Source organism: Lontra canadensis, unplaced genomic scaffold, assembly GCF_010015895.1.
Source record: "Lontra canadensis isolate GAN:19392208 unplaced genomic scaffold, GSC_riverotter_1.0 scaffold3, whole genome shotgun sequence".
NCBI classification, from domain to species: domain Eukaryota; kingdom Metazoa; phylum Chordata; class Mammalia; order Carnivora; family Mustelidae; genus Lontra; species Lontra canadensis.
The window spans coordinates 47,119,917-47,147,770 of NW_022630997.1; the positions used below are offsets into that span (position 1 = coordinate 47,119,917).

The 27,854-nt window shown below is 38.6% G+C and overlaps 1 protein-coding gene across 1 annotated transcript in view; it reads left to right on the forward strand.

Moving 5' to 3' along the window:
• Window positions 1-16,868: 16,868 nt before the first annotated feature.
• The window catches only part of DNAJC12 (DnaJ heat shock protein family (Hsp40) member C12), a 35,891-nt gene continuing 24,905 nt past the window's right edge, over window positions 16,869-27,854 (forward strand). Inside the window, exon 1 of the mRNA XM_032842002.1 lies at window positions 16,869-17,114. Within this exon, the coding sequence (XP_032697893.1) occupies window positions 17,037-17,114 (78 nt within the window). The 5' untranslated portion in view covers window positions 16,869-17,036. The remainder of the gene's footprint in view (window positions 17,115-27,854) is intronic.

The window sequence follows — 27,854 nt, forward strand, 5'->3', positions numbered from 1 at the left end:
TTACCCCTCTTCCTTTTTGCTTTTCAAGCACAGTAGTGTTAAAAGAACTAAATGGTACTTTGAAGCCTGGGAGACTCTAATTTATTAATCTTTCTGGGCCTCAGTTTTATTTTTTTTAAAGATTTATTTATTTGACAGAGGAGACGGTAAGAGAGACAGCACATAAGCAGGGGGGAGGGGCAGAGCGAGAGGGAGAAGCAGGCTCCCCCATGAGCAGGGAGCTCCATGTGGGGCTCAGTCCCAGGACCCTGGGATCATAACCTGAGCTGAAGGCAGATGCTTAAGGACTGAGCCACCGAGGCGCCCCAGGGCCTCAGGTTTAAAAAAAAAAAATGTCTGTAACCTCAATTTTATGTAGTTTGGACCCTGACAGTGAAACAGTAGGCAATTAGATATAGGCAGGGAAAAAGTGCTATCCCACTGATAAAAGGACTGAAACCAAGTTCCAAACAGCTGGGACAGACCCCAGGGCATATGCATGCAGTCTTCCCTAGGACCACTGCCCTGACAGTAACCTATAGCTTCATTATAATATGTTTACATTGTTGTTTTGACCCCTTCACAGTGAGGTGGAGGGGAAGGCTTCTGACGAGGATCATATAAAGGCCCAAAACTACCACTTCTGACTGGTAGGAGGAGTCCCTTAGATGACTGGCTGCAACCTTGGTCAGGAATTGCCCTAGCTATGACACATAACCTATTTATACATAAAAAGAAGTGTGCCTGGCTGGCTGAGTCTGTAGAGAATGAGACTCTTGATATCAGAGATTGTGAGGTCGAGGCCAGGTTGGCCATAGAGATTGCTTTAAAAAAAAGGAAAAACAATCCAGATCCCCCACTTAGTGAACCCCCCCCAACCCGCCTGCCACTCCTCTGGGCCTGCCGCTCTTCCATCTCCAGAGTGCACCTTCCTTTAAACTGCTATTAAACGCTTGCTTAAGAGTTTGGCTCTGAATTCTTTCTTGGCTGAATTCAAGAACTAAGGCCAGGGAAGGGACTTGCCCTTGACGCAACTGCTTCACTTAAGCAACTGCAACCAGAATGATCTTTATTTTTTTAATCAAGGTAAAATGTACATGCAGTGAAATACACAAATACTAACATTCTGATGAGTTTGATAAATGAATACACCTGTGCAGCCACGACCCCAGAAGTTTCTTTGTGCCCCTCACAGTCTTACTACTCTCCCCATAAGGAACAGCCCTTCTGACTTTTATTATCGTAGATCAGTTTCACCTGTTCTTGAACTTCACTGAAATGGAATCTCACATCATGTACCCTTTCATAGTGATCTTTTTTTTTTTTTAAGATTTTATTTATTTATTTGCCAGAGAGAGAGCGAGCACAGGCAGGCTGAATGGTAGCAGAGGCAGAGGGAGAAGCAGGCTCCCCGCCGAGCAAGGATCCTGACGTGGGACTCGATCCCAGGACGCTGGGATCATGACCTGAGCCGAAGGCAGCTGCTTAACCAACTGAGCCACCCAGGCGTCCCTCATAGTGATCTTTTAAATTTTATTTATTTTTAAAGTTTATTTATTTATTTAAGTATTCACTACAGGCAATGTGGGGCTAGAACAGATGACCCTGAGATCAAGAGCCGCATGCTCTTCTAACTGAGCCATCGAGGCACCCCTGATCTTGAAAAATTTAAAAAATTGATTGATTGATTGATTGATTGATGAGAGAGAGTGTGCGTGTGTGCATGTCACACACACACATACACGCAAGCAGGGGGAGGGACAGCAGGAGAGGGAGAGAGAATTCTCAAGCAGACTCCCCCTTGATCTCTGAGCTAGAGTGGGGCCCATCTCAGGACCCTGAGATCCTGACCTGAATTGAAACCAGGAGTCAGTTGCTTAACTGACAGAGCCACCCAGGTGCCCCTGATCTTTAAAAATTTAAAACACAGGGGCACCTGGGTGGCTCAGTGGGTTGAGGCCTCTGCCTTCGGCTCAGGTCATGATCCCAGGGTCCTGGAATAGAGCCCCTCGTCGGGTTCTCTGCTCTGCAGGGAGCCTGCTTCCTCCTCTTTCTCTGACTGTCTGCCTGCCTGCTTGTGATCTCTGTCTGTCAAATAAATAAATAAAATCTTAAAAAAAAATTTAAAACACAAATTAGATCATGTTAATTCTCTGCTCAAAATCTTTCATGGCTCCCTATTACTTTTGGAATAAAATCCAAACTCCTTCCTGTGGCCAGCAAGACCTCGTATCCCTCTCAGTCATCAAGCATTGTCTCTAAACTACTCTGTGCTCGTTATTATGTGATGGTATTCTCTCCACACAGGTCTTTCCCGATGCCTTCCTACTTCGGGTCTTTGTTCAGCTGTATTCCTTTTCACTCCTAGTGGCCTTTAGGCACCATCTTAGATGTTACTTCCTCTCAGAGGTATTCCCTGGTGCCCCAATTCTAAATTACGTTCTTTGTTCCTTTCATTTCTGCCACTGTTGCAGTTAATAATTACCTGTATGTGTGTATTCTATTTTATTTTATTTTATTTTATTTATTTTTTTTAAAGATTTTATTTATTTATTTGACAGAGAGAGATCACAAGTAGACAGAGAGGCAGGCAGAGAGAGAGAGAGAAGCAGGCTCCCTGTTGAGCAGAGAGCCCGATGTGGGACTTGATCCCAGGACCCCGAGATCATGACCTGAGCCGAAGGCAGAGGCCCAACCCACTGAGCCACCCAAGTGCCCCAGTGTGTATTCTATTTTAAAACTGTTCATCTCCCTCACTTTACCCATGAGGGTGGCGGCTGTGCCCATTTTGTTCACTACTGTGCTTCTAGACCCTAGCCCAGACCCTAGGTGTCCAATGAATACGTGTTAAAATAAATGGATGAAATTGTGAATTGGACTCTTGAGCCTCTTGTTTTGCAAAATGAGAAAAAAAGGGGTAGAAAAGAAAGGCAAGAAAGATGTGGGCAAGTAAGGGTAGGATTTCAAGGGAGACCAGCTTCTCTTTTAACCTTGACTAGTGAGAATGAGGAGCAACAATGGAGAGAACACTTGGGAAGAAGTCAGATCAGGTGACTCAGTGACTTTTCTGTACCTGTTTCCTCATTTATAAATAATAGAAGATTGTACCAGTACTGTCTTACCGCATGCAGCATTTGGAAATATAGGAGGGAATTTTCCATAGTCGCAATAACTGGAGACCCCTTTGGCGTTTATTAATTTGGAGCACCATGAGGTTTAGTGTCCTACAGTGTATGCGACAGTCTTCCTTGTGTCATTCAAACTACCAGTGCTGAGAAATACTGTAATGGTAGGCAGGGCCGTGGTTCCCCATTTTGTGATATTTCATAGTTTAGCTTCCAGGAGAATGCTGATTGCATTCAAATCATCTTATTTAGTAAAGTATCTATTTGTAAGTCAAACTGCTTAATTTAGTCTGTCATAAGAACTCAAGGGTAGACATATGAGGGCATGACTGATACTTGAGGTGGTATAAACTCCACAGGAATATAGAGAAGGTATCCTATTTCTCTATTAGTTAGCTTCTTCCACTTCTTCTTTTGGTAAGCGTTTTTCCAAAAAATGTAAAGAGCTTGATGCTGTTTCACTCTTTAGTCGATGTGTAGGTAGATGTGAGTTCACACTTGGGAACCTGTTCTGGACTAAATGGTCCTGCCCCACCCCCCTTCATGCAGTGAAACCCCCCTGCCCAGTGTGATGGTATTTGGAGGTGGGGCCTTTGGGAAGTAATTAGATTTAGATGAGGTCTTAAGGGCGAAGCCCACATGGGGGAAGTAGCATCCTCAGAGAAAGCCTTCTTTTTATTTTATTTAAAGATTTTATTATTTATTTGACAGAGAGAGATCACAAGTAGACAGAGAGGCAGGCAGAGAGAGAGAGGGAAGCAGGCTCCCTGCTGAGCAAAGAGCACGCTGCGGGCCTCCATCCCAGGACCCTGAGATTATGACCTGAGCCGAAGGCAACGGCTTAACCCACTGAGCCACCCAGATGCCCCAGGAAGACTTCTAAGAGACAGAGAGACCAGAGCTCCCTCTCTCCACCATGTGAGGACCATGAGTAGGTGGCCATCCGCAAGGCAACGAGAAGCTCTTCACCAAGGAACCAGATTGGCCATTGCTTTGATCTGAGACTAATTTTAGCCTCCAGAGCCGAGAAATAAATTCCTGTTGTTTAAACCACTCAGTGTATGGTAGTTTGTTAGGGTAGCCTGAGCTAAGACACAAACTAAGGCTCGAAGAAGAGAAACATTAAAATTATACAGAGAACTCTCCTGTGGCAAAGTTGCTATTTTTAGTGTTGTGTTTCCTAGAGTAGCATTTTACCCACCAGAAATGACTCTTCAGTTATAGTAATTAAGGAGACTATTTGCTAAATGTAGTCTCATCTTCACAATTCTAAGGTCCTTGACTGCTCTAAAATTCTATGTTGCTAAAAAAAAAAAAAATCCAGTGGAAACAACACAAATGTCCATCAATGACAACTGGATTAAAAAAATGTATATCCATACCCGGGAATATTATTTGACCACCAAAAGGAATGAAACACTATACATGCCACAACATGGAGGAGTCTTAAAAACATTACGCTAGGTGGAAGAAGCCAGTCACAAAAAAGCAAATATGCTTTCATTTATATGCAATATCCAGAAAAGGCAAATGTATAGAGACAGAAAAGAGATTAGTGGTTTCTTAGGACTGGGGGCAACAGGAGGAAAAGGAAGGGATAGCTAAAGGGTACAGGTTTTGGGGCTGGCTTAGTCAGTGGAGCATGCAACTCTTGATCTCAGGGTCATGATTTCGAGCCCCACATGGGTGTAAGGCTTACTTAAAAAAAAACAAAAACGGTATATATAGAGATATACATATATAGGTTTCTAGTTGAGGTGATGCAAATGTTCTAAAATTGACTATGGTGATGGTTGTGAATATGCTAAATACATAGTTTTAAAAAATATTTTATTTATTTGAGATATAAATAGTGAGAGACAGAGAGTGCATGCACACAAATGGGGGTGGGGAGGTAAGGGCAGGGGGAGAGAGAGAAACAGGCTCCCCACGGAGCAGGGAACCTAATGTGAATATGCTAAATATACTTTAAATAGGTGAAGTATATGATAGGTGAAATGTACAACAATAAAGCTCTTTTTAAAACATGAAAAGGTATTCAACTTCATTCATAATTAAAGAAATGAGAATCAAAACAATGGTGATAACCATTTTTCATTCATCAGACTGGCAAACATTTTTAAGTCAATATGTATCGTGGGTGAGAGTGGGAAGTTAGTGCTCCTGCACATTGTTGATGGGAGTATAAATTGAGGCAATCTTCCTAGAAGGAGGTTTGATAAGATCATTCATGATTCAGTATACACACAACTTTTGATTCAGTCATCCCACTTCCAGGGATTTATTCTGCAATACATTTATTGAGCATTAACATAATTATCACAATACTGATTACAACTAAAAAAATTATTAAAAATTGAAATAGAATACTAAGTAAATTATATTATAAATTCATATAAATTACGGGTTTATGCATGGTTAAATGAATGAAGGTATAGAATATACTATTTTGTGTGAAAAAGGAAGAAAATAAGAATAAGAACATATATGTATTTGCATAAAGAAGGATACACAGTACATGAATATAAATTATTATCTGGTTAAATGGGAACTAAGTAGGGGCGCCTGGGTGGCTTGGTGGGTTAAAGCCTCTGCCTTCGGCTCGGGTCATGATCCCAGATCCTGGGATTGAGACCCGCGTCGGGCTCTCTGCTCGGCGGGGAGTCTGTTTCCTTCTATCTCTCTCTGCCTGCTTCTCTGCCTACTTGTGATCTGTCTGTCAAATAAATAAATAAAATCTTTAAAAAAAAAAAGGGAACTAAGTAGATGGTAGCTAGATTACCATCTACTTAGTGAGACTAAGAATACCTTTTTATATTGCTCTATTTTTTGAGCCATATGAATATCTAACCTAAAAAAATAATTAAAATTAATAATATAACTGAAAGAATAAAGTAAAAAATAAAAGTAAACAAACAAAAAGTAAAATACAATTTATACAAGATACCCTAAGTGAAAAAACAAGTTGCAGAATAGTATGTATAATACTTTCTTATTTATTCAGCTAACAAATACTTTTAAGTCCCTAATATATGTCCTAGAATCTAACGATATAGAAGTAAACAGGCAGCCAAGGCTCTGGCTATCATAAAGTTTACATTTAGTAGGAAGTAGGTATGCAAGCACATAAATAAACAAAGGTAAAAGATACTGACATGGGTTGGGATATAGTTGCTTGTTGGATGACACAAAAAGCCTGAGGAAGTGACAAATGAGCTGACACCTGAATGAGGAGGATGTGGGAAAAGAGTGGTGTAGGAAAATAATGTAGTGAGTGCAAAGGTCCTGAGGCTGGAACAATTCGGTGAGTTTGAAGATCTGGAATACAGGCTGCATTACAGGGAAAGTGGTAGGAGATGAAATCAGAGTAGTAGTCAGGGGACAAATAATGGGTTTAAATAAAAGAATAATACATGTGTTTACACATAAACTGCAAATATTTGAAGAACTCACAAGAACCTTAACATTATTAAGTGGCTGTTTTGTAGATGGGTATTGGGGACTCTTTAAACTTTCTACCTTTAAGAGAAGTCTGGATTTCTTAAAGTATTTAAACATGCATAAAATAAGAAAATATGCTTCACACACAAAAAAGAGTTGTTGTTGTTTTTTAATGTAGAATATTGAGTAGGAATCTAGGAAAGTGAATATGGTCCCTAGGAGCTCAATGATTCCTTTGGTTCTGGTCCCTCTAGTGGCCATTATGGGGTAGTGCTGGTGGCTGTGTCCAAGAACAAGCAACCCATGGTGAGAGCTAAAAAAAACACTTTATTTATTTATTTATTCGTTCATTTTTTTTTAAAGGAACTTAAAAAAAAAAAAGATTTTATTTATTTATTTTACAGAGACACAGCTAGAGAGGGAAGACAAGCAGAGGGAGTAAGAGAGGGAGACGCAGGCTTCCCATTGAGCACGGAGCCTGATGTGGGGCTCCATCCCAGGACTCTGGGATCATGACCTGAACCGAAGGTGGACCCTTAATGACTGAGACACCCAGGTGCCCCAAGAGAGCTAAAAAATCTTTAATGGAACTCTGACACACTCAGAAGTTTAAATTCTTGAAATTGTTTAATCCTTGCCAAATGGTGGGTGAAGAAAACACTCAAATTGCTACAATCACCTATTTACATCATGAAAACACTCAAATTGTTACAATCACCTATTTACATAATGAAGCAGGGGGGAGCAAAATCTTCAGATTTTAAAATTAAAACATTAGGAAAATGTTGCAGTTCAGGAAGCTGCCTTGCAATTTTATGACTTAACTACCCAGGCCCTGGTCACTATCTCTTCTGAACCTTTGCTCAGGCCTATACTGTCTTGTCTTCTCTACATCTGGATAAGTTACGTCTCTGCCATCTTGGACAGCTCACCCCTTCTGCACAACTTCCCCAACAACTCTCTTTGTCATTTCTTATCCCAGCCCTAAGTTCTTCCTGACCAGGATAAAAATAGCTGACATTTAGGGAGCTGTCACTGGGTACCAGACACCATGTTAAATCACGTTACCTTGTCAGTCCTCAAATCAACCCAGTGAGGTACTTGCTATTATTGCTACCCTTATACAGATGGAGAAGGGCAACCCAAGGCATAGGCTCCTACAGTATGATCAAGGCTGGTAAATGGTACCTTGGAATTGAATCCCTAACTAGACCACACACATTTAACCAGTTACCTATACTTGAATATATGGCTTCTTTAAAAAAAAAATCTTTTTATTATTTATTTTTTTAATATATGGCTTCTTATCTAGATAGATATTACATATATATTTTAATCAGTGTAGATCATGGATCATAAACTCAGGTGTGTATAGGGACTAGGATGTGAGTGCAGAGAACTTGATATTACATTCTGTATTTTCTTAAAGGAATATGTCCTCTTGTTTTTCTTGAAACACAGGGCCTTCTTGCTCTGTCCTTGGATAAAACTAGGGATCAAGAAATATTTCACTTTTAACTCTATGATAAAAATGTAAGTGATAATGCCTGACAACTGATACTTGGCCTCAGTGTCAGAGAACAACAGGGAATCAGGAGACCATGACATGACTGTGACATGACAGCACAGACCCCATCTAAAGGGGATAGTTCCACTTTGGTTCCAGGCAAATGTTGCCACTAGGAATGGCAAGTGAACCCCAACAGATATTCCAATGTTTCAAAAGGAAATAGAAGCCTGGAATTTTATGTAAGTTTTCCCAACTTTAAAATTGTTGGCAACTAATTCATATCTAGGAACATGGTTTGATAGGCCTGATTTGATCTGTGCATCACAAGTTCAATCTTATCTCTTATTGCCATGCAAGTTCCTTGTGAGGAACCACTAAACAGATTCCTTTAGATCTCTCACAGTGCTGGGTGCATACCACTTACTCAGAGAATTTGTGCTGAGCCACGAAGCTGCTCATGAGCATTTCTCTATATTTAGATTTCAGTTCCTTTTGGCAAATGTTCATTTGGCAGCTTGGGCTTTCACAGAATCATATGGTATCTGTTAGTTTACCACAAAATCAAATGGATTCTCTGAATTTACCAAAGAGGATGGGGACCAAGACATAGAAAATATTAATGAAAATTTCTTGTTTTGGGGGGATGCCTGGGGGGCTCAGTTGGTGAAGTGTCTGTATCATCCCGCATTGGGTTTCCCGCTCAGAGTGGAGTCAGCTTCTCCCCCCGCCCCGCGTCATATCCTCTCTCACTTTCTCAACCTCAAGTAAAAAAAAAATCTTAAAAATAAATAAATAAATAAATAAATAAATAAAATTTCTTGTTTTTGAGATACTGGTCTGGCTCAGTCAGTAGAACATGCAACTCTTAAACTTGGAAGTTGTGACTTCGACCCCACTTTGGGTTAGAGATTACTTAAAAAATAAAAATAAAAAAAACCCAGTAAGTTTCTTGTTTTTATTCCACTAATTTGCCTGAGTGATAATAATCAAATCAATGTCCTCAGTCTCAGTTATACCTTGATGCACATTAGAATTTCTAGGAAAAACTTTTTTACAAAATACTCATGTCACATCCATAGAGACTCCTTTTTTTTTTTTTTTTAAGATTTTATTTATTTGACAGAGAGACAGCTAGAGAGGGAACACAAGCAGGGGGAGTGGGAGAGGGAGAAGCAGGCTTCCTGCTAAGCAGAGAGCCCTACACAGGACTTGATCCTAGGACCCCAGGATCATGACCTGAACCGAAGGCGGACTCTTAACTGACTGAACCACACAGGCACCCTGAGACTCCTTTTTAATTAGTCTACAGGATGGTCCTTGCATTGGTATGTATGTGTGTGTGTGTGTATTCACCAAGTGATTTTAATATGTAGCTGCACTAGAGATCACTTGTCTAGGTTCTGGGAATCAGGACTCATAGGACCAGAAATCTTATTGCCAGGAGTTATCTCATGAATGATTTGGTCTAGTTTCATACCATTAAGTCACTATTTTCTTAAAATTACCATCATATCTGATTTGATTACCATATTACTGATATACTCCACTGCAATTCTATGTGAGAAGGGAGTGGGAAGCTGAAATGTCAGGGACTTATTTAAAAGATTTTTTATTTGTTTTTTAACTTTTAAAGATTTTTATTTGATAGAGGGAGCACAAGCAGGGGGAGCAGCAGGCAGAGGGAGAGGGAGAAGCAGACTTCCCACTAAGCAGGGAGCCCAATGTTGGGTTCAATCCCAGGACCCTGGGATCATGACCTGAGCTAGGCTAACACTTAACCAACTATGCCACCCAGGTGCTCCAAAATATTTTTTATTTTTAAGTAATCTATACCCAATGCAGAGCTAAAATTCACAACCCCGAGATCGAAAGTTTCATGCTCCACTGACTGAGCTGGCCAGGCACCCCCTGTCAGGAACATACTTAATACTTGCTTCCCAAACATAATCAAGTGACTATTTAAGGAATTTCATTGTTTAAAATAAATGTTATAGTAGTAGACACAAACCAGTAAGTTGGTGGCTTCTTTGTTTACCAACAAATGGCATATTAACTGCTTTTTTATGATCATTAAAAAGTAATTTTTTAAAAATTTAAAAATACACACACACTTCACACACTTAGTAAAAGCTCCAAAGGTATAAAAGTATAAAGTTTACCTACCATTCCTATACTTGGGCCTTCTAGTCCCCTTCTCTGAAGGCAAGTACTCATGGGTTTCTCGTGTATCTTGCCAGAGGCATTATTACCATACTTCAAATAGCTGTTTTTTATTTTTTGCCTTGAGATAATTTTTAGTCATTGTTCTTTTTGACAAATCCTTTAATTAAATTGCTTGAGAATAAAGGTGCTAAGGTATCAACAGCCTTTAAAGAATCTTTCACAAATTCTACTCTATGTCTGACTTAGCAGCAAGACTCCTTTTTAACACCCTGTGTGGGTCTCAAAATGCTGTTCTGCTCTTGCAGCCAGGGACGGATTTTATTAGTTTGTTTTACAAACTGGTGATACTGACACACGTTGAGACTAAGGTCCTGGCAGGCTCCGTTTTCTTTGCATGGATCTCATGCTGGACCAGAGCAGTAGCGTCTGGGGAGCAGGCGTTGGGAGCTAGGAGCTAGGTCAGAGATGGAAGCCTTTTCATCACTGCGCGCAAGTGGTGTCCAGGATCCCAGTCTGAGCAGGGGGCGGGGACCCGCGTTGCGGGAAATCAGGACGAACAGTTGAAGGCAGTTTCTGCAACTATTGGGCTTAGCGCCTTGAAAGCTCGGGATGCGAAAAGCTGCAAGGGAAAAGTGCCGATTTCGTCTATTACAACAGAAATTTAGCGCGAGACTGGAAGGAAAAGAGAGGGGAGGACAGCAGCCACTCTGAGAACGACCCTGGGGGCTGCGCAGAGCCCACCTGTAGGCTGCCTAATTTCTTTTCTCGCTCGGCGCTTCTGAGGCTTGTTAGTCTTCAACCTCTAGCTTTTCTCCTTTTTGTTTACACCGACCTTGAGCTGTTTTTTCCTTCCCACTTAACGACTACCGCACTTGATGAGAAGTGGGAAAATTTTTTTAAAAAGCCAAACCCAATAAAACCTAAACCAAAGGGACGCCTGGGTGGCTCAGTTGGTTAAGCGGCTGCCTTCGGCTCAGGTCATGATCCCGGCGTCCTGGGATCGAGTCCCGCATCGGGCTCCTTGCTCGGCGGGGAGCCTGCTTCTCCCTCTGCTTCTGCCTGCCTCTCTGTCTGCCTGTGCTCGCTCACTCTCTCTCCCTCTGTCTCTGACAAATAAATAAATAAATAAAATCTTAAAAAAAAAAAAAAAAAAACCTAAACCAAAAACACTTCCGGAGGGTGGTTCCTGGAGGCGCGACGTAATTGGGACTTCCCGCCATGCCCCTGTCACGCTATTCTCGCGATGCCTGGTGGGAGTTGTAGTCCCGGGGTGGGAACCGGCTCCCGGGCCAGGGGCGACTGGGCTTTTTTTTTTTTTTTATCTGGATTAGCTTGGTCTTGGGCATCTGACTCCGCGACTCTTGAGATGCAAAGAATTTTAACTCTTAAAAGGTTCTACATGATTCCTATTAGATATTTTGCAGTATGTATTTTTTCAAAGTTTTTTTTTTTCAACGACCATATGTAAATAAAACGAATGGTAGTTGATCCTTGACTTGATACGAACAGTTCAGAAAGGCATAGACTGAAACTAAAAGCCTCTCTTCTGTGCTTGCCCAGCTCCCTCCCTAAGAAGAAAAACACCAGCTTTTTAAATAAATAATTATAGGCGCAAATGTACATATTATTTAAAAAGTACACAAAAGTGATAGTGCTAGGGCGCCTGGGTGGCTCAGTGGGTTAAGTCTCTGCCTTTGGCCTAGGTCATGACCTCAAGGTCCTGGGATTGAGCCCCACATCAGGCTCTCTGCTCAGCGAGGAGACTGCTTCATCCATGCCCCCGCCCCGCGCCCCGTCTCCTTGTGATGTCTGTCTGTCAAATAAATAAAATCTTAAAAAAAGTGATAGTGCTATAATACTCTTGATAGTGCTATAATATTCTTTTCTTTTTTAAAGATTTTATTTATTTATTTGACAGAGATCACATGTAGGCAGAAAGGCAGGCAGAGAGAGAGGACGAAGCAGGCTCCCTGCTGAGCAGAGAGCCCGATATGGGGCTCCACCCCAGAACCCTGAGGTCAAGGCCTAAATCAAAGGCAGAGGCTTAACCCACTGAGCCACGCCGGAGTCCCAGTGCTATAATACTCTTATCAAACTACCTTTTTCATTTGATAATCCATCTTAGAGATCTTTTCATACTTGCAGAGAAAGAGCTATCTTACTCTCTTTTTAATGGCTGTATGGTAGTTTCTTCCACAAATACCATAATTTAGTCATCTGCTATCTTCTCTGTTCCAGTGAGGGACATTTCGGTTGTTTCTGATTTTTTTTTTTTTTCTCTGTTGCAGAGAATGTTGAAATGATCGCCTTGAACATATTTTGGTGTAAATCCACAGGGTAAACTCAGAGACAAAACTGCCCCGTTAAGTAGGTAATAGCTTTATAAAAATTAATGAATACTACCAAATTGTGCCAATTTACACTCATCCAAAAATGTATAAAGGTGTTTATTTCCCCACTTCTGCTCTAGTGTTGGTATTATCAAACTTAAGAGATTCTATTTCTCTGAAAGATGAACAATTTGTTTTCTTTTGATTAGCAGTTTCATAGTCATAAATGAGATTGCATGCCTATGTGTTTTGACCATCTATATTTCTGAAAGTAGCCATGTTGTCTGCCCAATTTTCTACAGGGTTAATTTTTTTCTTACTGATTTGTCTGTACTTTTTGTAAATTAAAGAAGTTAATCTTTTGTCTATTATGGGAATTGTGAAAAATGTTCTCTTTGTACATTATTAACCTTCTGATTTTGATTTTTTTTTTTTTGGCCACACAAATGCACTTAATATTGATATACTCACGGGGGGCCTGGGTGGCTCAGTCGGTGAAAGTCCTCCGACTCTTGATCTCAGCTTGGGTCTTGATCTCATGGTCTAAGGACAAGCCCCACATTGGGTTCCATGCTGGTTGTGGAGCCTATTTAAAAAGAAAATTATATACTCATGATTATTAATTTTTTCTATGGCTTCTGAGTTATTTGGTTATATGTAACTTATTTTGGCACTAGGAGTAGTGGTTCTAGCTTTATCATTTATCATTTCTATAAATAGTAGCCAGAGGTACCAATGTGATTTTTGTTACATTTATTGGGGAAGAAAGCCCCAATGAACATTAAAACTATACTCTTCAATGGGATGCCACGGCAGGTTTGGAAGTTTATTTTGGGGAAAGAATAGAAATAAATAAGTGGCATACAAACTTTTCTCAAAGCATCTGTTTGTCTTGTATTATTGCCTTTTCTGAACAATACCCCATAAAGGCTGCATCTATTTATTAAAATACCTAATGAGGGGTGCCTGGGTGGCTCAGTGGGTTAAAGCCTCTGCCTTCAGCTCAGGTCATGATCTCAGGGTCCTGGGATCGAGCCCCACATCGGGCTCTCTGCTCAGCGGGGAGCCTGCTTCCCCCCCTCTCTGCCTGCCTCTCTGCCTACTTGTGATCTCTGTCAAATAAATAAATAAAATCTTAAAAAAAATATGTAATGAAAACTTTTCTAAATAATAAACAAAAAAGAGAAAAAATTTATGAAAATGATTTTAAAAGTGAGAATTATTGAAGTAGAATTCCCAAACTGAAAAAGGATTATGTATGTTTAGATATAAGCCAAAGTTTTTCCCAAAATCATGCTTTAGAATAAAAGGTAGATGCCTTTTTCTTATAAACTCACAATACATTTTTCATAATATATGATTTGAAACATGCAGGTTAAAGTAAATCTTAAAAGTTAAATATTGTGAAGTCGTTTGATCATTTTGTATATTAGTAAATAATGAAAGTGTTACATTTAGGCATTTGATTAATTTATATATAATATATACACTCTCATTGCATGTTATATATACATATATGGACCCAAACTTATTTTACCATTTTGGATTGTCATTTGGTGAAATTTAGAGTTGGTTTTTGTTCAGGCCTATGGTATATGATATATTCTCTACAGTAGATGGCATATTCTTGCCATTTTTCTATTTTTGATCACAACTTTAGTGTAGATAAAGCAATGCAATACTTTACCCTTAAAAGAAGTTCTGAAGTATTAAAAAAAAGTTCTGAAGTATAAACATCATTTAGGAACAAGGAACAGGGTTTGGCGTTGTTTACCTTGCATTATGATTCTTGTAACTTAACAATCAGAAAAGACAGTAGCTGAGACACCTGTGAGAGGGGAAGCCCTGTGATGGGTGCATTCATTTTTTTCTTCTTTGTCAACTGTACAGCACAATGTTAGCTTCCCAGGATGAGTAAACTGGTTAATTACACAGCCACAGCAGGATGTACAACAAACCAAACTAAACCAAACAAAGAATAAACCTTCCGAGTTATCATCTCTATTAAGGCAGTAAATAGCTGTGTGCTGTTTGTCATTTTGCAGTTTTTACTGACTTGTTTTTGATTGCTCCTTTTTTTATTACAGGAATAATACATGTTTATCTTAGCAAATGTAGATGAGTAAAAAGAATAAAATGTAAACCACTTGTGACCCTATTATCTCTAGTGATAACTGGTCTGTTTTGGTATATATGCTTTTTCATATTTTGTAAATACACATAACATATATTTATAAAAATGGCATTGTACCATATATATTTTAAAAATTTTACATGTTTTTAGTTTTTAAATTGAGATATAACTTTGACCCAGTGACATGTACAGTCTTCATGCTCAGTGAATTTTGACATAGTACATACTGGCTTCTAATCGTTTTTTTCACGAAAAATTAGATGGTAAACATCATTCAGGCATTATGTATGTTTCTACATCATTTTGTTTTTTCTTTTCTTTTTTTTAAGGTTTTATTTATTTATTTGACAGAGAGAGATCACAAGTAGGCAAAGAGGAAGGAAGAGAGAGAGGAGGGGAAGCAGACTCCTTGCTGAGCAGAGAGCCCAATGCGGGGCTTGATCCCAGGACCCTGAGATCACGATCTGAGCCAAAGGCAGAGGCTTTAACCCACTGAGCCACCCAGGTGCCCCCATTTTATTTTTTAAAGAATTTTGTTTATTTATTTGACAGAGAGAGGGAGGGAGAGAGAGAGAGCGAGCCCACATGCTTGCACAAGCAGGGGAGGAGGGAGAAGCAGACTCACTGCTGAGTAGGGATCCTAATGCGGGGCTGGATGCCAGGATCATGTCCTGAGCGGAAGGCAGACACATAACTGACTGAGCCACCCAGGTGCCGCTATACTGCACTTTATTTTTTCCTGTGTCAAACACTCGGGCTGCTTCTACCTTTTCACTGTTGTGAATGACGACGCTATGAACATGGGTGTACAAATACCTGTTCAAGTCCTTACTTTCCGTTCTTTTGGGCCTATCCCTAGAAGTGGAATTGTTGGATCATATGGTAATTCTATAGTTAATTTTTTGAGGACTTGCCACCCTATTTTCCATAGCAGCAACTTCCCATCATTTTAAGGCCATTTGTCAGTTCTTCTGGTCAGTATTTTGTGATACCCAAGTAGGCCTCTGAATACCCCAAGGGATGTAAATTCCCCAGAACAAAAATAACTATACTTTTTAAAAACAAATTCCACACAGAAATGTAGTAAGAGAGGATATATAATGAAGACTTTGTAAAAATGGTGCTTCGGTGTTTTATTTATTTTCCGAAATAAACCTTAAAGATGTATATAGGTGAGCTCAAAGAAACCATTTCTTTTTTCAAGGTGATAATGTTTAAAGGGTTAAGGTGGTTAAAATGTTGCATCTCTGACCACTCACCTTCTTCTCTAAATCCTAGACCTGACCTGCAAATCATCCTAGGGCCAGATCGAGCTGAAACATGTTTCCTAAACCCACCTTGGGCCGGACGTAGAGCCTGGAGAGAGTTAGCTCAGGAGGAAGGTTACAGTGAAACAAACCTGGTCATTATACAGTTCTCCTCTCCCTGTCCTGTTTTATTTCCTGCAGAGTATAAATCACTATTTTAATTGATCTTGTTTGTCTGCATGTTTCTTGTCTGTCTCCCTCCATCAGAATGTAAGCTCCTGAAGAAGTGACTGGTGCGTCTGAGTGGCTCAGTTGGTTAAGCGTCCGCCTTCAGCTCAGGTCATGATGCCAGGGTCCTGGGATCGAGACTCTCAGTGAGGAGCCTGCTTCTCCCTCACCCTCTGCCTGATGCTGCCCCTGTCTGTGCTCTCTCTCTGTCAAATAAATAAAATCTTTAAAAAAAGTAAAAGAACTGACTGACTGACTTACCACACCTTTTCCCATAGTCACACTGGGCACAAATCAGGTTCTCCATAAATACTTGTTGAATGAATAAATTACCAAATGATTGGAAATTTGCTCTCCTAGTCTATTTCCTTTTACTCCGAAACTATTTAAAAGATTATGAAATATTTTAAACACTCAAAAAATGCCCCCTACTCAGATTTAACAATTCTAGGAGTTTGATTATATTGCCTCAAATTTTCTTCTATCTCTTAAAAAAAAAAGGAAAAAAGATAAAAATACATAGGAAATGGAGAAATGGGTAATTTGGGGAGTACGTAACAGTAGTCAGTCTTTGTCAACCCATAAAATGAATGGTTCAAGTGCTTTACTTACTGTAAACTCAAACTACAGATCCCAGGCAGCTTTGCAACAGCTTGGCGCGTGGTCTATTCTTTTCTCTTCCACCAACAGCCAATGAAAGGTAGAGTTTACAAAGGTCTAGGGTGACATCTGGTGTACTGAGTGCGACCAGCCTCAAATCTCATTATTGCCATTTGGAACGTGCTGCTGAAAACAAGATCTAAAAAGGCTTTTCCGATTAATTCACAGCTTATTCTGTCTCTTGTTTCAGAGGGAAAATAAGCTGATTGAGTAATTGAAATGGATGCAATACTAAATTACAGTTCAGAAGACAATGAAGATTTCTACATGCTGCTGGGATGTGATGAACTGTCTTCGGTAAGACTGTGGATAATGCTCTTCTTTTTCAAGTTTTTGTTTAAGGTGGTAACTTTGAACTTTTAGTCACATTGCCTAAAAACCTAATCTTCTATTCTTTTAAAGCACATTTGGCTTAGAGAACGTTGAGGATTTAAATCTTGGGTCTTTACTGGGGTAGTGTCCTTTTGTGATTGTTAGATGTTTCTGACCGAATTTGTGTATTCTGGCACATGGCCATAGACTCTTTTGGAATACACTAAAAATATGTATTTGAAATTTTATTGTAATGCTCTTGGCAGTGTTTCACAGAATACCTAAGTTGTATCTTCATTATGGTAATTTATACTAAAATTTAGATGAAATGTAATTTTCTAGTAATTAGTGTTTTTAAAATGTTTTATTAAAATATGTACTTCGAGCAGTTAAATTATATAAACCAAGAAACATCCTTTTATGTTAACATTTTAAATCATGTGGCTCAGTTGGTTAAGCGTCCGCCTTCAGCTCAGGTCATGATGCCAGGGTCCTGGGATCGAGACTCTCAGTGAGGTGGCTAAAAGGGTGGCTTCTGAAACAAAATATGTGAAAAGCTCTGTAGTTGTTCACTGGATCTACAATAAAATAATGTTTTTAAAGGACCACATAGACAATGATGAAGGCAGTAAAAGTTTTTTAAATTATGGAAAACTCATTTATAATTCTACTTCCCAGGAATAATGCTATTAATATGTGATTTATTAATCTTTAGTCTTTTTCCTATATATATTTTTTGAAAACATGTTTGGGAAGATATTATATATTTACTTGTTGATTCCTGCTTTTTACCCACTCAGGGATTTCTCCATGTTATTAAACACTCTTCATACATATTTTAATGTTGCACATTTCATTTTATTGTTGTGTCACAATTGATTGTTCCCTTATTGTTAAATATTTCATTTATTCCTAGTTTTTCAACGTTTTAAGTACCATTGAGATGAATAGGAAGTACCTTTCAATATATTATTAAATAGATTATATTTTATATAATAATTATTAAAAATTTTTTGCTAAAATATAGCTATTAATATCAAAATATTTTAAAGCAAAATTCTTTTCTATTTATCTTTGTTTCATAAGGCTGGAGTTTAGTAATAAAATATGCTTAATTTTGTTTGGAAAATAAAATGTGACGTTGGACTAAAGGATTAAAATCTCTATCTTCATCACACTGAGGGAGTTACTTTATGTATCTTATAGTTAAACACACACACACACACTTCACACACACACATGCACACAACAGGTTATAATACTCCTTTAGCTGTATAGTTCTCCTTTAGGGTAATATGTCACTCTTGTTTATTTTAGTGGTGGTTTACTTACAGCAATTGAGAAAGCTTATTGACATTTTTACCACCTGTGTTATGAATTATGCTATTGCCAAATAGTTTTTGAAGGAGCTTTTTAAAATCAAAGGAACATAATTTAACTTGATAAGCTTCACAAATTGGATTTAAAGAAATATTGTTATTCTAAGTTATGAAGTAAAGGTCATTATATCCCCATAATAAATATCTACACCCTTTTAGTCAGTCTTTTGTAGTTATGTTATTGTTTCCTCAGTCTACAAAGAAGGAGAAGGAGGATAAGTTTTGAATAGACTGAAAAAATGGATCCTATTGTTTATTTATAATGTTTATAACAGTCTCTTTCATTATAGCTAGCAAGTTTGTTACCAGTAATAGTCAAACTTCCCTGTATGTACTGTAGCATATATTAAAAGGAGAATAAAAGCATTGTCTTGCCATTCCTTCTTTACTGATTCTGCCAATGACATACCATGTTTAGATTACATGCATTTATTTAAAATGATCTGTCACAATTTTGTCAATTCTTTTTATATGTATCTTTCCCCTGTTTTCATATATATCTTTCCCATTTAAAAATATTTAATTTTTCTTATTTGTAAGTAATCTCCACACCCAGTGTGGGGCTTGAACTCACAACACCAAGATCAAGACTCACATGCTCTACTGACTGAGCCAGCCAGGCACCTCTGAAAATACTTTAATTCCATTTTTTGAGTATTAAGTGTGACGTTTCCTTTAGTTGATTTGTAGTGGATGGATTTCTTTTACTTTAAATATTCCTTGATGTGATACTTTAAAAAGTTGACCAGAATTATTCATACTCAAAAGCAATTTAGCAATTATAATTTCAAAGCAACTTATTCAACTTATATTTCGATTCTATTTATAACTGTGTTGACACACACACGTATAATTCTTTTGCTTTAGTATATAGTTCTTAAAATTTAAAGCTTCTGTTGAAAATTAATGAAATGACATATATAAACCCTGGGACGATTTCCACAGTGTGGAGTGGAAAACAACATACCCTCATTTCAAAAACATTTACTGAAGGTTGATTCCAAGTTAGTCAGCTTTTTTGCCTTGAATCAGATTTTACACAAAAGACACATGTTATGAAATCTTCTAAAGTCCTTATTAATATACACACCACTAGTGTGTAAGGCATCCTCTGTGGTTTATACCTTACTTAATTTTTTGGTATTTGGTTACCATTTCAGTAGTATTGATAAGAAGACATCCTGATTTCAAGATTTCACAGACTTGAAAATTGAGCATAAACTTGATAGATAAATGGAGACACCTATTTTTTTCTTACCATTTACTAGCTATGTGATCTTGGGAAATGGTTTAGCTTTTCTCTGCCTTTGCTTCCTAATCTGCAAATGGTGATAATAATAGTACCCACCTCCTAGAGTTGTTGTGGGGATTAAATGAGACATGATAAATAGTCCTTAGAATAGTGCCTGGCACATTGTGGGTGTGGGCGTGGATATGAGCATTGCTTTGGCCTCACAGTAATACTGTACACCTGGAACTTTGTAAGTTTAGACTACTCCATAATTGACATTTTTTTTTAAAGATTTTATTTATTTATTTGACAGACAGAGGTTACAAGTAGGCAGAGAGGCAGGCAGAGAGAGAGGGGGAAGCAGGCTCTCCGCCAAGCAGAGAGCCCGATGTGGGGCTCGATCCCAGGACTCTGAGATCATGACCAGAGCTAAAGGCAGAGGCTTAACCCACTGAGCCACCCAGGCGCCCCCATAATTGACATTTTAAAAAATGTTTTATTTTGAAAAAGTTTTTCCTTTAAAAAAATTTTTTTTTTTTAGTAAGTTCTATGCTCAATCTGGGGCTTGAACTTAGGACCCCAAGATCAAGAGTCATATGCTCTACCGACTGAGCTAGTCAGGTGCCCTCAAATGATCTCTTTTTAAAAAAAATTTTTATTTTTAAGTAATATTTACACACAATGTGGGAGAGTCCCACATTCCACTGACTGAACCAGCCAGGCACCCTCCAAAATGATTTTTTCTTTAAAAAAAATTTTTTTTTTTTTAAGATTTTATTTATTTATTTGACAGAGAGAAATCACAAGTAGACGGAGAGGCAGGCAGAGAGAGAGAGGGAAGCAGCTTCCCGGCTGAGCAGAGAGCCCGATGCGGGACTCGATCCCAGGACCCTGAGATCATGACCTGAGCTGAAGGCAGTGGCTTAACCCACTGAGCCACCCAGGTGCCCCTTTAAAAAATTTAAAAAAAAGATTTTATTTATTTATTTGTCAGAGAGAGAGAGAGAGCACAAGCAGGGGGAGCAGCAGGCTCTCTCTGCAGCCAGAAGAGAGAGAAGCAGGCTCCCTGCTGAGCAGGGAAGCAGATGTGGGCTTTGATCCCAGGGTGTGGGGTTTAATCCCAGGACTGTGGGATCATGACTAGAGCCAAAAGTAGATGCTTAACTGACTGAGCCACCCAGTCATGCCCTAAAGATATTATTTCTTTATTTGAGAGAGAGAGAGAGAAGGAGAGAACACAAGGGGGAGTCGGGGAAAGGCAGTGGGAGAGGGAGAAGCAGACTCCCCACTGAGCAGGGAGCTGGACATGGAGCTCCCTCCCAGGACCCCAAGATCACCACCTGAGCTGAGGGCACTTAACCAACTGGGCCACCCAGGTACCCCCCAACCCCCAGATGATTTTTAATACTTTTTAAGAACAGTTTTAGATTCATAGCAAAATTGAGCAGAAGGTATAGAGCTTTCCCCTATACTTCCTTTCCTCCCTTCATGCTTAGGCGTCCCCCCACACTTGTTATCAATATCTCCACTAGAATACTTCATTTTTTACGATGATGAACTTACATTGACACATTACTATCATCCAAAGTCCGTAGTTTGTATTATGGTTTGCCCTTGGGTTTGTACATTCTATTGGTTTGGACAATTTATAATACCATTTATCATACAGAGTAGTTTCACTGCGCTAACAGTCCTCTGTGCTCCACGTATTTGAATAATTTTTGACTTACAGAAAAGTTGCAAAAATAACAGAGTTCCTATATACACTGCATCTGGCTTCCCTTAGTGTAAACATTATATTTACAATTATTGTGCACAGTAAAATTATGCAAATCAGAAAATTAACATTGGTACAAAAGTATTAACTTAATCAGGGACCAACAGGCTTTTTTTTTTTTTTTTTTTTGTAAAAGAATGGATAGACAGGACTGGAGTGAGGCAAGAAGGACACTTAGGACACAAACTTTTTTTTCAAGTTCTTTTTTTAAGTTTTTTTTTTTTTTCAAAGATTTTATTTATTTATTTGCTGGAGAAAGAGAAAGAAAGAGAGAGAGGGAGCAAAAGCAGGGGCAATGGCAGGCAGAGCAGGCAGAGGGAGAAGCAGGTTACCTGCTGAGCAGGAACCTGGGATCAGGACCCGAGCTGAAGGCAACTCTTAACCAGCTGAGCCACCCAAGGTACAAAATTTAAGGACGCGCTCTCACGGTCGTGCAAGTGCAGAAACCTAAGAGAGAGAGAGAGAGAGAGAACCTCCTTAAACCTTAAAATCCTGCTTGTCTCACCCTGGTGCTGTCCCTGAGATAACAAACATTTTACTTTATTTTATTTTATTATTATTTTTGAAAAGTAGGCTCCATGCCCAGTGTAGAGCCCAATGTAGGGCTTGAACTCATGACCCCGAGATCAAGACTTGAGCAGAGATCAAGAGAATGATACTCAACTGACTGAGCCACACAGACACCCACTGTTCCCCTCCTTTTTGAGCTAGCAAACATTTTAGATTTTGCAGGACTTATGGTCTCTGTCACAGCTACTCAGTTCTGCCAGTGCAAGAAAGTAGCCATGGGTAATATGGCTATCTTCCAATAAAACTTTATTTAAATAACAGGTGACAGGCCAGATTTGGCCTTTGGGCCAGAGTTAGTCAACCTCTAATCTAAAGGATAGTTCCCATTCTAATTTCATCAGTTTTTCTACTAATGTCTTTTTTTCTTCCAAGATCCAAGCCAAAATTCTTTATTACAGTCAGTTGTCTTGTTCCCTTAGTTTCCTCCACAGTGACAGTTTCTCATACCTTCCTTATCTTTCATGACCTCGACACTTTGAAAAGTAATGTTATTTTGTAGAATGTCTCTCAATTTTGGTTTGTTTCAGATTTTCTCTGATTAGACTTGAGGTTATGTGTTTTTGGAAAGAACACTGCTGAAGCCATATTATACTATTTTCAGTGTGTCACATCAGGGCTACATGATGCTGTTATGTCTTATTGACCTGAACACATGGTTAAGGTGGTATCTGTCAGTTTTTTTCTACCAGGATCTTACATTGTAGAGGTACTGGTTCCCCTTTTATAATTAAAAAATATTTTTGGTGATGATTCTTTGAGACTATAGTGTGTCTCCTCAGGCTTTTAGCATTGTTTGCTGGATTTTTTAAAAAATATTTTATTTATTTATTTGAGAAAGAGAGAACAAGAGAACACAAGCACGGGGAACAGCAGACAGAGAGGGAGCAGAGAGCCTGATGTGGGATTCAATCCCAGAACCCCAGGATCATGACCTGACTGAAGGCAGACGCCCAACTATGTGAGCCACTCAGGTGCCTCTTGTGGATCTTCCCTGTAACAATTACTTACTACTATGGTGTTTGCCTAATGGTGACTTTCTATTTTCCTCATTCATTTTACATTTATTACTAAGAATTCTTCCATAAAGAAAAGTTATCCTTTCTCCCGTATTTATTTATTCAGCTATTTTTGTCCCTATGAATTAATAGTTATTGAATTTTTCTGGATTATAACACAATACTACCATTATATATTTTGTGGCTCAAATTGTTTCTCTGGCTCATGTTTTAATTATCATTTGATTAGAATAATGTAGGATCATCTCATAGGATTTATTTCAGGGATATTGTTAATATTTGGAGTTTTATGGGAAAAATCCAGTGTCACATAAGTGAACTGAAATGATGGATACTAATTAACTCACTTATTAAATTGAGCCTTTTTTTTTTTTAAAGATTTTATTTATTTGTCAGAGAGAGAGGGAAAGAGAGCGAGCACAGGCAGACAGAATGGCAAGCAGAGGCAGAGAGAGAAGCAGGCTCCCCGCCGAGCAAGGAGCCCGATGTGGGACTTGATCCCAGGACGCTGGGATCATGACCTGAGCTGAAGGCAGCCACTTAACCAACTGAGCCACACAGGCGTCCCGCGCCTTCTCTTTTCTATAGCATATCAATTCCCATCACTGGAATCAGTTCATTCTTTTAATGACTAAATCACAATTTCCAGAAAGCTCCTCTTATGCTATAATCATGTTATTTAAAGAACTTCTGTCAGTCAATAATCAAGTATTTATTCAACACTTGGCATCTTGCCAGTACTGGAAGTGATGGGGGTAAAACAAAACAAAACGAAAAGGTGAGAAATAGTGCACGTGTGTAAGACACTTGGCAGTCAGCCGAGGAGTCAAAGCTAATACAAAGGAAACAATTTGAGAAAAAATAAATACTGTGCTGTGTGGTACTACTTATAAGTGCAACAGGAATTAAAGGAAGACTACCTGAAAAAGTTTCATTGAAGAGATGAGTGTTGAAGTGATCTTCCTAGGTCAAAATTTAGGCACATGGAGGGAGAGAGAGAGGGCATTTGTGTGGCCAGGGAAATGTGGAGAAGATCCATCCAGGTGGGAATCAGATTAGTGCCTATTGTGCAATAAAGTATTTCCCGACACAGATCCAAAGATTGTGCTAATACGCTATGGAAACGGTACATTTTTTAAGTTTTGAAACTTCATTTCTAAAACTAATCTGTTTTCAATAAAGAAATGTGGAGTAGGAAGACACAATGGAGAAAAATGTTAACCTAATGCTTAAAATCTGGGAGTATGCCATATATACATGTGTGCACATGTGCTGTATTTACGTTTTTTTAAAAGATCCATTTATTTATTTTAGAGAGAGAGGAAGGGAGGAGGGGCAGAGGGAGAAGGAGAGAGAAAAACTCAAGCAGACTACATGCTGCGCATGGATCCCGAGGTGGCGCTTGATCTCATCACTCCGAGATCATGACCCGAGCAGAAACCAAGAGTCATATGCTTAACTGACTGAACCACCCAGGTGCCCCTATTTATGTGTTATGTAAGTTCATGCACATATGTGTAAATACATTTTGAAAGATTTATTTACTTGAGAGAGAGAGAGGATGAGGGAGAGAGAGGGAGAGAACATGCACATGAGTTGGGGGAGGAGCACAGGGAGAGCGGGAGAGAAGTAGACTTCTTGCTGAGCATGGGGTCAAAACAATGACCCTGAGATCCGGACCTGAGCTGAAATCAAGAGTTGGATGCTTAACTGACCCAACCGCCTAGGTTTCCCATGTGTACATATTTGTAAGTGCATTTCCATACATATTTAGTGTCAGGCTACCTTCATTCAAATACTGGCTGTGCTACTAGGTGTGTGGCATTGGGACAGTTACTTAACTTTTCTATTTCTTGGTTTTCTAATCTGTAAAATGGGAAAAATAAAATAAAATATAATAAAAAATAAAATAAATAAATAAATAAATAAAATAAAAAATAGTACTCCCTTCATAGATTGTGGGAATTAAATGAGATATTATATGCATAGTGCTTAGAGTAGTGTCTGGCATATAGTAAGTCTCAATAAATCTTAGCTTGGGGTACTCGAGTGGCTCAGTCAGTTAAGCTTCTGCCTTCAGCTTAGGTCACAATCCCAGCCTCCTGGAATCAAGCTCTTTGTTGAGCCCCTTGCTCAGCAGGGAGCTGCTTCTCCCTCTGTCTGCTGCTCCCCCTGCTTGTGCTCTCTCTCCCTATCTCTCTCTGTCATATAAATGTATCTACACACACACACACACACACACACGCACGCACACACACACAGATAACATAATCCCTTCTAACGTAAAACACTATGGTTTTATGCTGCATATAATGCTTTGTAGTTTACATTTCCTCATAGAAATATGTTACATAATTTTTCTCAGATTATTGAAAGTCTTCTACTACAAGATGATTTTTTAATGACTGCAACATATTTCAGACTATAGCAATATTTCAATTAATTTTAATCTTTTACTACTGGACACATAAGTTTTTGTTTGAAATTTATAATATTTTATTCATTGAACCTTCTTATAACTAAATAATTTTCCCACCTCTATCTCCTTAGACAAATTCCTAGAATTGGAATTGTTGTATCAGAGTGAAAAAATTATAGGCTTTTCATATATAGATATACATATATATGTATATATTTTTATTATACATGTATTATTTATATATATATATATATATATATATATATATATATTTATTTATTTATTTCTAGGAAATTTGCATCCTTACTGGGAGACCAGGATAGTGTTCATTTCTTTGCAGCCTGAGTGACACAGGTCATTATCATGCCCTGGATGTTTTGATTTATTTGATTTTGAGTACAGTTGAACATTGTTTGTATGTTTATTGGCCAGCATAATCGGCAGTTTTCCAGACCATTGAGCATTGGGTCAGGAAGGCAGGACTCAGTGGACCTTGAAATGAGAGCCTCACTGGTCCAGGGGCTGTGGTTGGCACATGGGGTGGGGATGCTAGGAGATAAACAGAACATTCTCAAGACAAACTGACCCGCTGTACTCGTTAGTTTACTCAGAACCAGCCCTACATAGGTGGCTTTGATAAATTTTGTGACACTAAAACTATAAAGAGTAATGAAAGACAGATATAGAGTATTCTTAATTTTTTAAAATATAAAATTGACAAAGTAAAGAAAATATAAAGAAGAAACTAATAATCACGTACATTAGCACTTTTGAGAATTAACCATTTTTATTCATTTGCTTCCATGGGCTGTTACTAGAATGTTTTCTAATGGGATAGGAAGGAAAAAATAAAACAATAACAACACCCCCCCCCAATTTTCTACCTTTGATACATAGGTATAATTTTATCTATTTAGCTTATTAAAATCCTCCAATATATATACATAAATATGTGTACAAGTGTGTAAAAAAATATCTTGAAGGGGGGATGTTATCCTGGGGGGATGAAGAGTAAAGGGACTTTTACTTTTTGTTCTGTATTGATATAAACTTTTTCAAAGAGAGTTTGTGAATACTCATAAGTAACCTAATTAAAAATGCTTACTATATTAGAATCTTTAGAATTTTTAATATTTTAAAAATTAAAAACAAGCTTTATTCCCACTTTTCTTTGTTATACGAGCAGTTTATGGTAGCTGCTTTATGGTTAAAGGGAGTACCCAAGGAGAGGAAACACAATTAATTAAGAGATAATTTGCTTTCATTGATTAGTGGATAGTAAATATGGAACTTATAATAGGTCCTTAAGTCTGAAGAATTCGACTATATAAAACAGTAGTTAAGATTATTGGATTTGAATCCAGTAAGTCCAACTAATTCCAGCTGCTTAGTTAACAAAAATTTCAGCTTTTTTAGTAACTAGCTAAATGATTTCAGGCTAGTCACCTAGCCACTGACCTTTGGTTTTAGGTATCATTGAGCTCTTACTATGATCAGGCTTTGTGTTAAAGGCCCTAATTCTATCCACCATGCAATGTAAAGATGAGGAAACTGAGGCACATGGAAGTTACAAACTTGCCTCAAGTCTGGGCAGAAATGAGATTTAAAAGAAAGCGATCAGGGGCGCCTGGGTGGCTCAGTCAGTTAAGCTTCTGTCTTCCACTGGGGCCATGATCACAGGGTCCTGGGATGGAGCCTGCATCAAGCCCCACATGAAAGCCCCTCATGGAGCCCTTCAGCGAGCCCCTCACCTGGTCCTGTATTGGGCTCCCTGCTTAGTGGGGGGTCTGCTTCTCCCTCTCCCTCTACCCCTCTCCACCACTTGTGTTCTTTCTCTCACTCTTTCTCTCTCAAATAAATAAATAAAATCTTAAAAAAAGAATAAAATGAAGCAATCAGATTGCTGAACCATATAACCACTGTTGTCTCCTGCCGCTGTCAGTGGAATTACAATGAACAAAGACAAGTCTTGCTGATTCATGGTAACAAGGATTAGAGGGCTGAGTGAAAGCAAATCAAATAAAAATGCCTCTCCAGCCTCATGTTAGTTTGGGATGAAGTTTCTCTTTTCCCAAGTCTTCTAGCCACACTGTTAATTGGTAACAAAATTAACAGGTTTGAATTCTGTCCTTTTTTAAAAATTGCAAAATCCTCTCTCTCTCTCTCTCTTTTTTTTTTTTTTTTTTTGCAAAATTCTTAATAAAGAAAAAAGAGGGGCAAAGGCAGAAAGAGGGAACTTTATAATGGATAATTTATAAACTAGACAGTCATCCTTGAGTAATGAATGATGGCTAAGCATATTCTAAAGAGCTCAGATGATGAAAAAAAAAAAG